Source organism: Tigriopus californicus, chromosome 3 (genome assembly GCF_007210705.1).
Source record: "Tigriopus californicus strain San Diego chromosome 3, Tcal_SD_v2.1, whole genome shotgun sequence".
Classification (NCBI taxonomy): domain Eukaryota; kingdom Metazoa; phylum Arthropoda; class Copepoda; order Harpacticoida; family Harpacticidae; genus Tigriopus; species Tigriopus californicus.
The window spans coordinates 3,754,787-3,768,880 of record NC_081442.1 but is presented as its reverse complement, the minus strand read 5'-3'; the positions used below and the strand labels follow the sequence as shown (position 1 = coordinate 3,768,880).

General features: G+C 40.6%; 1 protein-coding gene across 1 annotated transcript in view; it reads right to left on the bottom strand.

Moving 5' to 3' along the window:
• LOC131878477 (uncharacterized) overlaps positions 1-9,979 on the bottom strand; it is a gene marked incomplete in the record, with an annotated part of 91,075 nt that extends 81,096 nt beyond the window's left edge. The window contains 1 exon segment of the mRNA XM_059224457.1: positions 9,102-9,979. Within this exon segment, the coding sequence (XP_059080440.1) occupies positions 9,102-9,178 (77 nt within the window).
• Positions 9,980-14,094: the final 4,115 nt, after the last annotated feature.

Below are 14,094 nucleotides of genomic sequence, written 5' to 3'. Positions count from 1 at the left end.
ACGTTTGGCGAATTGCAATTCATTCGTCATCCTGAATTCAAGCTTGGAAAGTTTTTGGTCGGTTTGTTTTGCACTTCCTACAATTTAAGGTCACTGAATGAGGAGAAGAAATAAAGGTAGGTCTTCGAATTCGAAGTGGAGGTCCAGCATGAAAAATGATGAAAATGCTGTGGGTCGACCTGGCTTTGACTCTGGGCCCCATTGGTAAGTAAATTAACACCATTGAGAAACCTTGGGGCGAAAAGTTATTGCCGATGTTTGGTGGTAAGGTATACTTTGAACTCAATTCAAGATGGATTCAAGATACACGGAGGTAAGAAGGAGGACGTTGCTTAACAATGGACCAACAGCCCATTTATTCGAGATACCTGATGTTCATTATAAAATTATCTATCCCTTATCGTACCAGGAAGGAATACAAGAAGCTCATCAGAACTCATCCGACCAAATGCAATGCTCAAAAGCTAGGTTTTCATGCTGTGGGCAGGATGGCTCCGGTTTAAATGAAAATGAATGGTACAACATTTCAAATGTTTGCTGCTCTTTATTTTTCTAGTTTTTATGCGGCATTTTTCATTACATTTGTCCGAAAAGAAGTCGAATGGACTAACTAATGTGCCTATTAGTGCTTATGTGTATGTCCCGACTATGAACATACTGGATTGCAATTTGCATTTGTACAAGCCTTAGTTTTTGTACAACCCAATTTGGAGCTTATAATCTAAAATAAGCTATAAGTTATCCGGAAGGTGACTGGTGACTCAATTTGGCAGATTCAGAGACTTTGCGAAGGTTGAAAACCGAGCGATTTAACCTACCCTAAAGAACTTGGCAAGGACTTTCGTCCGCGTGAAGTGCCACATTCGTTTTGGTTACATATCAAAATGAGTGATTTGATATGGAAAATTTAACTTCCTCAAGCTCGCTTTGAAACAATGGGTACTCCACCAGAGCACATTAAACAAGTTCAAGGTAGCACTTCAAATGCTCAAATGACGCTACGGTGATGACATTTCCATTTAAAAAAGTGAGAGTTGAGAATTGAGGAGTGACTCAAATTTGGGAGAAGCATTTCTTAGCTTGGAGAGACGATTTCATTATCAGATCAAATGCAGACCTCAAGATCATCTTGGTTGGGACTCTTGAATTACCCATTTGTCTAAGCCTGATGGTGGTCGAATGATCGTCGGGGGCTACGAAGGCGAATAATACAAGAAAGACGAAAACCATTAAAAATCAGCTGAATTATTGATGGATCTCGACACAGCCCATTGAAGTGGGAGAAAACGGATATTTCCGATGCTCTTCACTACGCTCACATTGCAATGGTTGGTAGTTGGTAGTTGGTACCAATGTAACCTTTTGACCTCGGAAAGATGCATTAGACGCCCGTGATTCTCGCCCATATTTGGACTTGACATCTGTGAAGTTAGGATGACAATTGTCTTGTTGTAGCTTGTAATGGAGACAAAAATGGGTGGCGGCACATCAGGGTGGACTTGCTCAACCCTGCAGTCAAGTTTGGCGTTTAGCATGCGACAAAGAGAAACCATCCGCATAATGGTCTACGTACATACATAAATGAGGGCATAGAGTGTGTGCGTGGATGGAGGTTCCAAGTCAAACTCTCTTTTTTCCTCCACTTAGTTGGCTGATTAGAAAATAGGGCTTTGTCGGATTAGTATTCCATTCAGTTCAGAGTGTCTTTCTTGTGGTTGACTCGGATAACAAAAGGCTGAAGAGGATGGCTTTTTTATAGGGGGCTTCATTATTAGGGAGCTTCGCGGAAATGTGAACAAGTTTCTCTTTGTTTTAAGGCATATTGTATATTCCAAGACAGGAAGTATTAGCCGGAGGTCAATTGATTGAAGTCACTTTTCATCAAAGACGGAGGAGTTACATTCCCCCCCCCCCATTTCCTTTCTGGCAATTGTGGATGAGGGTAAAGAAATGGGACCCGCTGAGGGATGGTGGTTGCTCGGTTGGTGCATTGGATGTATGGATGGATAGATGGATGACGGAGACTTGTTCGTTAATAACAGTGATTGTCGACAATGATGGATTCATCCTTGTACTCGTGGCCTTCCGTCAAGTCCTTCAATGGTTTTTGGGCACAAAACAAGTGCTTGAGTAAACCAAATAGTTAAGCAGACTGATGACAAGTCCATTGTGTCCTATGGTTGGTCCTCATTTTTTACCCAATCAAGATGCTCCGCTTTCATTCCCAATGCAGAAAAAAGTTTTCTAGGTTTTGTACAAAAAATATTTTATGTGGATATCGCTACCTTTGATTTTTTTAACTTAGAAATTACCAAAGGTGGGCATTGTTATTCAAGACGTTAACAGCGTTATATCTAACCATACATTCGCAGTCTAAAGTAGAGCAAATCTATTAATATTATTACTTATTATCAAAAGCGACCGTTTTGTCATCAAACGGTTAATGCCATTTTGTCGGTTCTTGACAAAGTTGAAGTACCAAAACATACAGACCCATAGTCAATACGAACCAAAAACATACTTGGTAATTCAGTCCCCTTCAAATAAAAAGGGTGTTGAAATTAATCGCAGTGGCGAGTCTCTAAATCTCCCTGATAACTAATTATTGCCTAACGGTTTAAAGCCCTAAAGTGGACTTTCTTTCTCTTTTTCAACACGCTTTTGCTCACTTTTTAACGACCCATCTCGAATTGTTCACCCTAGTGGGCAGATCTTTAGTCTGAAAGGGTCTGATGTTGCTTTGAAGTGACTACCTGCAATTTTTATGGGCACCTTCCCTTTTTGAACGCAAAATTGAAACGTCTTGTTAGACTAACACGAGTGGTTTAAACTGGAAACTTCATTCATGCAGCGAGAATACAATCTAAAACCCCATAAAAAGTAAAAACGAGTTTCCGTAATGCCTTCTGCCCACACTGGAAAAAAATGAAAAATAAACAGTCACATTACTCATCCTTCAATGAGTTGATTTTGCACTTGCAAGATCTTCCTCTTAACTACACTGCTTCCTTCGGATCACATTTTAAGAACCATTTTATTCTGGACACAATAGTTCATCAATTTGCAATTAAATGATCTTGACCTAAAACTAATGAATTAAAATTTCCTGACCCTAACGCTTAACAAATAAAACATCGCTGGAAGCATTGAAAGGAAACAATAAAGTTCGGACAAATTGTCATCGGTTTTCCTCCATCATCTCCAAAAGAGTTACCATAATTCCCCATGGATCTTCATCATAAGGCCCAGGTTTTCCCAGTGCTTGAACTTAAACTAGAAGGCAATAAAAGATGGATGGCCTGGACCAACCCATGCATCCAAGTACACTGAATCCGATTCATATTCCATCGTCTTGAACAACACCAGCCCCTCAGAATCTCAAAATGAGTATGGTTCACCTCAATTAATTGCATGCAGACTTGTCCCTGTTTTAATACAGGAGCGTCATAAAACCTTACCCAGGGCAGAACCCGGGGGGGGATTGGGTTTCAATCAAACACCCACTGTAAAGAAAATCATTCATCCGCTGACCCAGCATTTGCTTCCACACACAAGCTCGAACCTTGACCAGGAAGGAGTCATTTCAAGCCTTGAGAAGTATTGGAGCGTTGCAATCGGAGTGAGATCATCATTGGCAAAGTTGCGAACAACATGGCGAAATTTGAGCTCTCAAAGCGAGACCCTGGAAATACAGTGAGTGTGTGGATGGATGGATGGATGGATGGATGGGGTGGAAGTTGGAATGTCTGTGCGAATTGGCAGATCCGTGTCAGTCAGGATGTTGGATTGGCTCAAAACCATTTGCCTGGATATCTCCCGTCAAATATATGCGTGTATATGTGTGTGTGTGATCTTGAGAATTCTCCGTAGATCTTGCATTTTGTAGGTCAAATCCACGTGAAAACCCACATGACTTTGCTCTGGGGTCCTGCTTATTCGAGAATGGTGATATGTTTCTTTGCACTTGGTCGACCTTGATCTGGATTTGAGAGCAAAACTTCTGAGGAACCGATTTTTGCTTCAAAGAAGAGTTGTTTCATCATACCATTCAAGATCATCATCATCATTGTGATTGTGTATTGGATCCATGTTTTGTGAAACAAAAAGTTGAAGATCAAAATCCAGATGTACATAGGTACACCAAACAGGTACTCAAAATGAGTGATTGCTCGTGAATACTGTACATCAAGGTTCATTTACTACGTAGACCTTTTTTTGTCTTTATTTTTTATCTTGAACACCTCTGTTGCTCTGTGTTTTAATACTCGCAAGTGATGAAGTTATGCAAAAAAGGTCATTCATTCATTTGTTACTAAGTGATGGAAAATTAGCATTAAAAATGACAATTTTGAACTTTTATCGTTTCCTTTCAATTAAGCGCCGAGGTTTTTTAACGTCATATCTTAATTGAATTTCTGCATGTCACCATGTCATTACTTTCAAACGAGTTTGGCCGCTGAAGATGTAAAGCAGTCAACCGACATGATTTCACAAAAACGTCGCCTGATTTCCGTTGTTTTTAAAGATAATAAAATCATTCAGAATTGATATCACGTCATGACTTCCAAAGAATAACCCTGGACACGCGGTGGACGTTTAAACAGAAGGCCAGGGTCATCTACGAGTACACAAAAAGCAGCTAGAGGAGAGGTGAAACGATGTTTCCCGCCAATTTGCTTGGATTATTGGACCCTAAAAAGGAGAATACCATAAATCTAATACTTTCAAGGAAAACGTGTCTTTTCGTTGTCCGGCTTCTTCCATTCCCTCCATCCTTATACGACCCATTACCCAAGTGGTTTGAGATCCTCCACAAAGACTCATCGATATCATGCCTTCATATCAGCCTAAGGGCAGGTAACAACACACATTACCTATGCAACTGTGGATGTACATATATATGTATATGTATGTACATGAACTTTTGTCCAGAGTGCTGTGCCAAACTGTATTCATTTAAAAACCTCTTCGAAGTCTCTTTGGGGTGAGTGATGAGACAAATAAAGTGGTGTCACGACTTCAGCTCCTCATTGTTCCGCTCATGCGCGTATGTAGTAACATAGTAACACTTCTACTGGGTATAGTAAATGCAAAGTGAAGATACCCAATGAATTTTCGTGTCGCTGAAGGTTGCCACTCATCCTCACGATGATGAGAATCCATTTAGCCGCTTGCATTCGCCTTTTTTAGAGCCCAAACATATTCCGAACATAAGCTTGAACGAATTTCTCGTGATTGATCATCATTTGTCAGGGCTCGGGTTAAGAAGACTTCGTTTGACTGTTGGTTTCAATCCCAAGGTCAATTCCAACAGATGCTTCAAGTTTCTCAATAGAGATCTGAGGTACTATGTATGAAATCATTGGCGGGAGTGTTGAAACTTGGTGCGCATGATGCCAATTGGCGAATCGAATTAATTGAAACGTCGTCCCGGTGAAAGTTGTAAGTGGATCCGTATTGAGCTGTCATTCTCCCGGAAGACTTTCCTCCAGGATTGGCAGTCCTCAAGTCGATTTTACATCGTTTGAAAAGGATTCCTGAAGTCCTTGATTGGATATGGCTATCAAGGCAACCAAAATTGACATCGGTGGTTTGCGATGCCCACATATATTTAATGTGATGGTCGCTTCCAAACCTATTCTTGTCAAGAGTGATTTATGCTGGAGATGAGAAACATGTCATCCTGGATGAACAATGGGGCCTCATCTTAGGCGGAATTCATCTGGGGTTCAAGGTGCCATCATGGTTGAGAGAAGCCTCTATATATTTCTGTCCACTAAATGCTCTTATAATTGACTTAATAATGGTGAGTTTCTCTGAATCTTCGCCGGTGGAAATAGCTCGATAGGAATAAGAGAGGACGTGGAAAAAAAATCATCCAAAATCTGCATGATCGGATCCTTTATGGTGGCCTTTTTACACCACGATCATTCGGCAAGTGCCAGTTTTTTACTCGTAGGCCAATTTGATTCCATAATTTCCGTTCATCTCCCCATTAATATCACAATGAAGGGAATAGACAAAGGGTTGTTTGGCAGCATTCGGTTAGGAAAAAATAACAGGGTGCGCTAAAAGTATCTGAAAATTCGTGTGGCCAAAAAAGTCATCACATCAGCTTGAGTAATAAAAAAGGAACAAACCGGAGCTAACCTTGAAACCTTTTAGAAGCAAATGAAGAATTCAAAGACTTCCAACCTCTCTCTTTAAAGCGCCAAACAAAGTCCTTTTTGCATATGCTAGTTTTTGCTCGACCTGAGATGGAATATATTGCAACTTCGCCAAGGCACCCTGTACAAGCTAGTACGAAGTACTCGAGCACTTTGGTATTGAAATAAATATCGAAGGATTGGCTTTTTGCCCAGGGAATATGTCGATCATTTGTTATCGCAATTGGCGATGCCAAGCAAGCCTCGAAGTGAAGAAGGCGTGGGCATCAAACCCAAATGGAAGGTGGTCGGCATCACCCATTGACTTCAGGGCTCGATGAAGATGATAGTAATAATAATGATGATGATAGTAGTGGTAGTGGTAGTGGTAGAGCTTTGGCGGGGCACAAGTGCGTTTGATAACAAAATGTATTTATTCACTCGTGCTTGGAGTTGGAGGTGTCTCGCCAAATCAACTTGGAACATGTGTGGAGTGGAAGTTCTGTCCAAGATTACGCGAGATCTGGCAGAATGAATAGTTCCTGGATCCACTTTTGAAATCCTTCTTAATACAATCTCAGACAATCCTGGTTTGCCTCCAGTACAACACAAGGAAAATCCTTTGTTGGCGTAAGATGTCGCGTGACGAGAGGCTTTTCAGCTTTCCACGTGTGGTTTGAATTAGCTTGACTGGACATGAATTTCCTGACCTCTCAATCCAGTCAATTCCAATGGAGGCGACACTCATAGACACGAGCATATGGTGGCCTATCTTAGTCGGGTGAATCCTGGACGTGTGCAAGAGTCATCGTTTCGCCCCCAGCGTCATCATCGTTATCAAACGAATTTCCAGATCAAAGTCAATCATGAGGTGAAAACTGACGAAAGGCCAATCATTTGATAATTCCAGTCTCCACAGCGACAGGAAAGAAAACTAAGTGGGAGTCGATCGACTCTCGGATCTTGATCCTAGTTCCTTTCCATCAAGCAAATGCCAAGTCTTGGACAGTGGAGGCGATGTGGGCCTAGATGTTCCAGATGTTCAGAGAATCTGGCACACTCAAGGCCTTGCCGAAAGTTTGAAAATCTGCATAAATGAAAGTCGCTGCTCTTAATTGCATCGTAATTTTCGACCCTCAATTAAAATTGATGTGCCAAGGTAATTTCTTCCTGAACAGAAGTGCATGAGGATCTCATGAGATTTCGAGTCTGTCAGCTACGATTCTCGTGTTCATAGCGGCAAGAATGATGCAATTGAAGATTCACGCATGACAGCCTGGGAATAATTTGCCCCCCAGAATTCGTTCATCATATTGAAACCAGTTAAAGGCACTTTCATTTACAATATGCTATGCATTAACCTATGAGTTCGGTCAATGTGCCATTTCTTGAAGATGCTTTATCAATTATATTCCATATGGTCATCAAATGTGACAACGCATATCCACGATGTGGACGAAAATGATAGTGACTAATGAACAAAGAAAATGCAGTCCACAAAATGAATGTCTCTGGCATGACTGTAACATAATGATAGAAACTTCCCCTGGATAAAAGATACCGAAAGAAAGGAAGGAATTTGAGCATCATTGTTTCAAACGGTGAGTTTGGTCACTGGTTTGGCAGAGGTGTGTTGGTGTTGCTAATCTCACATCTTCCGTCAGTGCTCTGAGCTATGCCTTTTGAGAGAGGGCCCATCAATATTTTTGCCTTTCGGCTACTTTGAACGATTGGCTCCGAGCTCAAATTTGTGATTGCCAACGTCAGCTCCACCCATGACAGGTTTATTAGCAATTAGTGTTGCTTCAGTTAGCATCCAACTTCAAAGGTTTCAAGTTTAGAGTACAATGTCAATCTTAACACTCGCCAGGGGTTTGACCGGCAGCCCAACCCTGTTTGTGCCAAGCTCTGGGGCTAATTGATGGGTATAAAATCTCATGTTTTAATTAAGAACACCTCATCCATGATTTCTAGATTTCGCCCTGGAAAATTGGCACATTATTCCGCACTAATGATCCACAACTCCCACAACGAATATTTTAGTGAGAAAATCCTGATTTGTCTGGTGGACTGGGTCAGCCAAAGAGCAAAACCGATCGGAAAACGATTAGCTCTGGTTGTGAATGGTAATAGTCGTCTAAAGAGAGAGAGGAATGTCATTTCTTTCACAAAATCACTTGTTTCAATCCAAAATGCGTGCATGTGCATGAGGAAGAAACTGGGAGCTGAATGGAGATGAATTTAGTTATGTATGTCCCTGAATTCATACATCACGCAAATGCAAAAGTACTCTCTTGAATGGAACAAGGGACTACTTTGATTCACGCAACCTCTGCGGTATTGGGAGGTCATTAGTTCATTTTTGTCAATTGGAGTGACAATGAATAATCTTCAACATCTCTGTGATTATGAAACATAAAAAGCTTATAAAATTGGAGTTCTTGGCAAAAGCTTGAAGTTGAACTTATGTCAGAATGGTGTAAAAAGTTCAAGACGTAGCTCATAAAGCGATTTTATGAATCCATAGCCTCTATGCCTTACCTAGATCTAGCCCTCTACCTAGATCCAATCTTTTCCTCATCAAAGTGCATAAAATTAAAATGCATCCAATCAGCTGGATCCAGCATAAATGAGACCATCCAGAGTCTTCAGTGTGCTTTTTTTAATCATGCATAGAGAGCCCAGCCAATGCATTCACGTGTTCCACATTTATGATTGTGTGCTTGCCAAACATTTGACCAACGAAATGAAATGCCCATCCATTGGCAAAGCACACATTCTGTGAGGAGTCATTCAATTTGACCAATCCCAAATGAATAGTCACACACAAGCCACAATACAGAAGCCTGGTGAATTGAACCTGAACACCAAAGTTGGTCATCATCATCATCATCATCATTCTCACCCCCCTCTTCCCGCCATCATGGTCCTGAGTGTTACGTGCTCTTTTCTTACCTTCTCTGAATTGGCAAAGGCCTCAATTTGGAGAGAAAGGATGAACCTCTCTTTTCTAATTGTCTTCTTTTGTTCATTCTCAACTCGCCACAGAGACCTATCCACTATCCACCCTCGTCACTAATTTCTTGTTTCGGATTTCTCAACCACCCAGTCAGACACAATGAGAAATATAATAACGATCACCCACTTCACTTTCTAGGTCAGTAGTCACGACCATCCGAAGATGCATAATAATCTCCAATGGAAGTCGGATGTTCTTGTTGTGGTAGTAGCAGTAGTAGCAGTGCTGGCAGTGTTGGTAGTTGTAGTACTAGTAGGAGCATAGCATTAGATCACATATCATCGACTCGGATGAACCTTTTTTCTCGTCCGAACGAGTCACGAGGCATCTTACAATGAAAAACACACTCACACACGCGCTCGTTGGTTGGAATGGAAACTTCAAATCAGTATTCCAATCGCGTCGCTTAAACACTTTCAACTCGTTCAGTCGCTCATTGATGGTTAACGGGCCAATGGTTGAGGCTTCGAAGGCGAATAAATGGTTCCTTGAGCAAACACCTGCCTTCTGATCCAAGTTAATTGAAACGAACAAGAGGTCAAGACAGCTTTTGGGTGGCCTCTAGGCCCCTTAACGAGGTCGATCTTCTCAGGTTCGACGATGATGCCCTCATAAGTTTGAAGTCCATTGTCTATCAAAGACTCGGCAATGACTTCAATTGCTAGGGTGAGCTCAGTTACACTTGAAGAAATGCACTCTCAAACTGGAGTCACTCGGCGCAATTATGGAGAGTTCTGCCATCTTTTAATTGCACCACCAGGCCTCCAAATCTCGCACCATTATTTGCCCAAGCCATTCCTTGAACATTAGACCGGGAGCCAGTTTCTATTCGCGCTGAAATGAACACTGAAAACTGAATATTCTATTTTCCTTTTGACTCAGAGATAAGGATTTTAACCAATGTCACAGAATAACACAATACGGCTAAAGTTGTTATCGAAGAACTGTATTTGATTAAAGGCCGTAAGTGACCAAAATATCAGGGTCAATTGGATATCCTATTACAACCATATCCAATACAAAAACGGCAAAATACTGGTTACATTACAAATGAACCTCAAGCCAGAATCGATTAACGACACTCACTTTTCAAAACAGCGGTGATCCCATGATCCATACAGTTCCTAAGTGTGAGACATAGTTTTCATAAAGCACAAAAGATTCGAGAAATCGCCACTCAACATTCCAAGTCACTCTGGAGCTCCCAGTTTCACCACATGTCAAACTCCATAGACGGAGCACACTGCACTGTCCACATACTCACATACTCACACATCACACGCGTGCTCGTTCGACTTGGAAGCGTTCAAGTCTCCTCGAGAGCCCAAATTTCGGCTGCCAAACCAAGAAGATCGGCTCCATACAACTTCCAAACTCGGGGTTTGAGCGCGTAAATGGATCTTCTAACTTCCATCTCCTTCCATTGAATGGCTGACGAACGAAGGAGCTGGGAGGCTGAATTGAACGACCAGGAGGAAGGGTTATGATGACCAATGCGTCCCATTGAGGAACACGGCAACAATTAGACCCAAACGCTTGGCTTACTCATGCATATGTACAGTACTACGTAGATTCTGGCAGTGAGTGGGGATACAATGGTACATGTGTCCGTCAAAGAAGCTTTTGTCGGATGAACTGGGCATAACTTGGATTTATTCAAAGAGTAAAAACTCATTAACGAGTTGGACGGTCGCCGAAAGGGGGAAATAGGTCAAGGTTTGGGAGGTATAAAACATGGACTTGGATCCTGATTGTTGATTTAGCAGTCATAGACGGATTGCAAGCTGTTATTTGCATGATGATGTAACTAGTCAAGAAGGTTGGATAAAGATATTGTTGCTCAAAGCAGTTTTCAAACTTGAAATATGTTAATGGGGAATACTTTCTGTACTACAGGGTGCGACTAAAAAAGTTGACACTCTTTGATTTTTCAATTAATAATATCGACATAAACTACAAGGATAGGAATGAATTGATGCTGGTCACCTACGGCAGGAGTAATATAATTTTTAAGTGTCAAGTTACTTGTGTTTAAACAGAACTTCTCTTTTAAATTCTGATTCGTAATATCGAGATTTCCAAGATTTTTGAGGAGCTTCCTTTACTTGAGGCTTTAAAAACACAACGTAACAACTCCGTTTTCCCTGGGTGCTAGGTAGGTGAGGATTTCAATTAGAACACATGTTACAAATGTGTTTTTTATTAGAATCACTGAAATTCAATCAATCTGCTTGCTGTCAATTCACATTTTTTTTGTTCACTGATTATGTTTACCTGAACCATTCCTTAAGACTATTCTTCTAAATCTAAGGGGTCGTTAACCGACAAAATTTGCTTAAGCCTTTGAAATTGACAAAAAAGGTAAATTTTGGTTTAACTTGACAATTGAAGAGAGTTGTAGCGCATTTCAATAGATCGCAAACTGACGGACATCAGGGCTAATGATACAAAAAATAGTAACACTTGCCTTAAAATGGACCACTCACCCCTAACCAAGTCAAAAATGCAACAGCATCGATTTAATCAACAACACACAAAAAACATGGCAATCCGGCTGTTTTAGACGCAAATGGGGATTTACCGTATCCATGATGCAAGCAAAATTGAGTTGTGGGGAGATGTTGAAATGCAATAAGTTCATAATTCGAAGGCAAAAAAAAGATTAGACCTCAAACCAAATGGTTATTCTTGTGGTATCCTAAGTGTATGTTTCCCATAAGAGTGGGAGCATTATGATGAAACCATTCTTTGGGTAGGGCATTGCCCCAATTTTAATGCGAAGCTTGAGTATACAAGTAATGAAAATAGTACAAATTATGCCAATTTTTTCTCAAAGTAATCCGTTCTATTAAGTATTTTACTGGCAACAACCAAAATGTTTCGATTGAAATGTAAATTCAATCAGTATCAACAAAATAACTTTAGATTATACTGTAGGCCATTGCTTTCTTTTATGGGTGAACTTATTGAACTTGTAATTCAGCTTACAAACAAAATACATTTTGTCCTTGAAGAATATTTGATTTCCTAAAGACGATGTGACGTCATCAGATGATTGTTACTCAAAGGACCCCGAAATGTTAAAAGAATGGATCGCGTATGACTATTGACCTGCACATTCTTTGACCTCACACATTCAAATGATGCCTTTCCCAAGGAACATGGAACTCAAACACTCACCAACTAACTGATTGAGGCTTTTTCCTGTGTCCTACTTTGGAGTTGTTGTTGATAAGACGGACGTGAATTCGTCTTTCATTGAGCAAGTTGCTTGACCCTTGCATTTTTGAGGTTTTGAATAATAGAAATTCATTCCCTTCTAGGTGAATTGATTCAAGTAGACTTATTGCAATAATATCCTCAGCATTTTATGACCTTTTGTTCGTGATTACGTGATTTCTCGCAAAGAAAGTTGGTCTGGAAATGCAATGGAAGGAAGGATCGCTTGCTCGTGTGAATCGAATAAAGGAAATGCAAATTTGTCTTTCAAATTGTTGACATTCATCGCATCGAATTGGTTTCTGTCAGGCGGAAAAAGATAAGGCTCCTTGGCAATTTTGAGTATTCTCATTCTTTAAACAAAGTACAGTTTCTGACCTAGTCATAAACAAGATAAACATAATCCTCGAGGTCCTGCGTATCCGCCGATATGATGGTAATGTGTGGCGGGTCTTTCAATTTGTCACCCATCTAGATCCATCTGACACATTGAATTGCCTCAACCACTCTACGAGTTTGTGGACCTCGTAAAAGATATTAGCCGAATGCCATTAAATCTGAAAGAAGGCGGTTTCAGTTAACTCAAGACTGGCGGTTGCAATCCAGCCAGGCAAAATCTAGATTTTTGAAAAGCTATCTTGGTCGTCTTGATACGACATACTTCTGAGACAGGTTTGATGTGATGACTTGTGATACGAGTTTCAGCTTGAATTAAATTTAAAATCGTTCTGAATAGTTTGAAGTAATGCGAGATATGAGTGTAAGTTCACGCTCTTGACATTGGTTTTTACGATAGAAATATATGTTATATAATCCATCTCATATCAAAGTTTTTCATTACACGAGGGCATTGATTTATAACATACGTGATACTTCATGTCACTTTTCTGAGAGCTAATATGATTCAAAACTCTGCCCCCCACATATTTTCATAGCAAAGATCTTCTCCCTTGCTCTCACTTTCCATCGATCCATCTAACATGAATAGGGATCTTGCGGTACATTTACTCTTGGACATATCCGGGTCGGGAAATTTGGCTTCAAATCTTGCCCAAAGTTGTTGAGAAGTACTAAAGACCAACACCGCCATATTTTCTAATAGCAGCGTTGAATTTAACACAAAGAAACTTTTTAGTAACTTGGAACCGAGGCAAAGTTGGGAAAAGTTAACAAACATGCAAGCTTTTCATTGTATTAAGTTGTTTTTTGTCTCTCACTCATCCACGGTATTAAACATATAGATGCCTGTAATAGTTATCTCTCTAACAGGGAAATTGTAAACCGATCATTACTACTGAACTTTAATTGTCCCGTATTAAATTCCTAGAAGGCATCCAATCCCGACATCTTCAAATCCTGAGTCTAGCCCAAGACCCGAGCCTATCCCTAATATCTCGTCCGTGCCCACTTAGGCACGACTTGACTGACATCATGCAGAGCTAATTGTCATCTTTTGAATGCAAAGTATTAGAACGAGATACCGAAACAACGCGTTTGAAGACGACCCGCCACGGTGAAAGTGGTCCTCATCAATTAGGTCTCGTTCTTATGATGACTGTGCAAAGTGGCAAGAGAATAATGGCCGTCTCGATGGTACAGTACGTAGAGTACATGCGCCTAATACTCTGAGTTTATGGCAGGAAATGAGTGGTAGTGGTAGGTAGATTTGTTTGTAACTGTAAAACTTAGGCAATCTCAAAGGTACTTAGC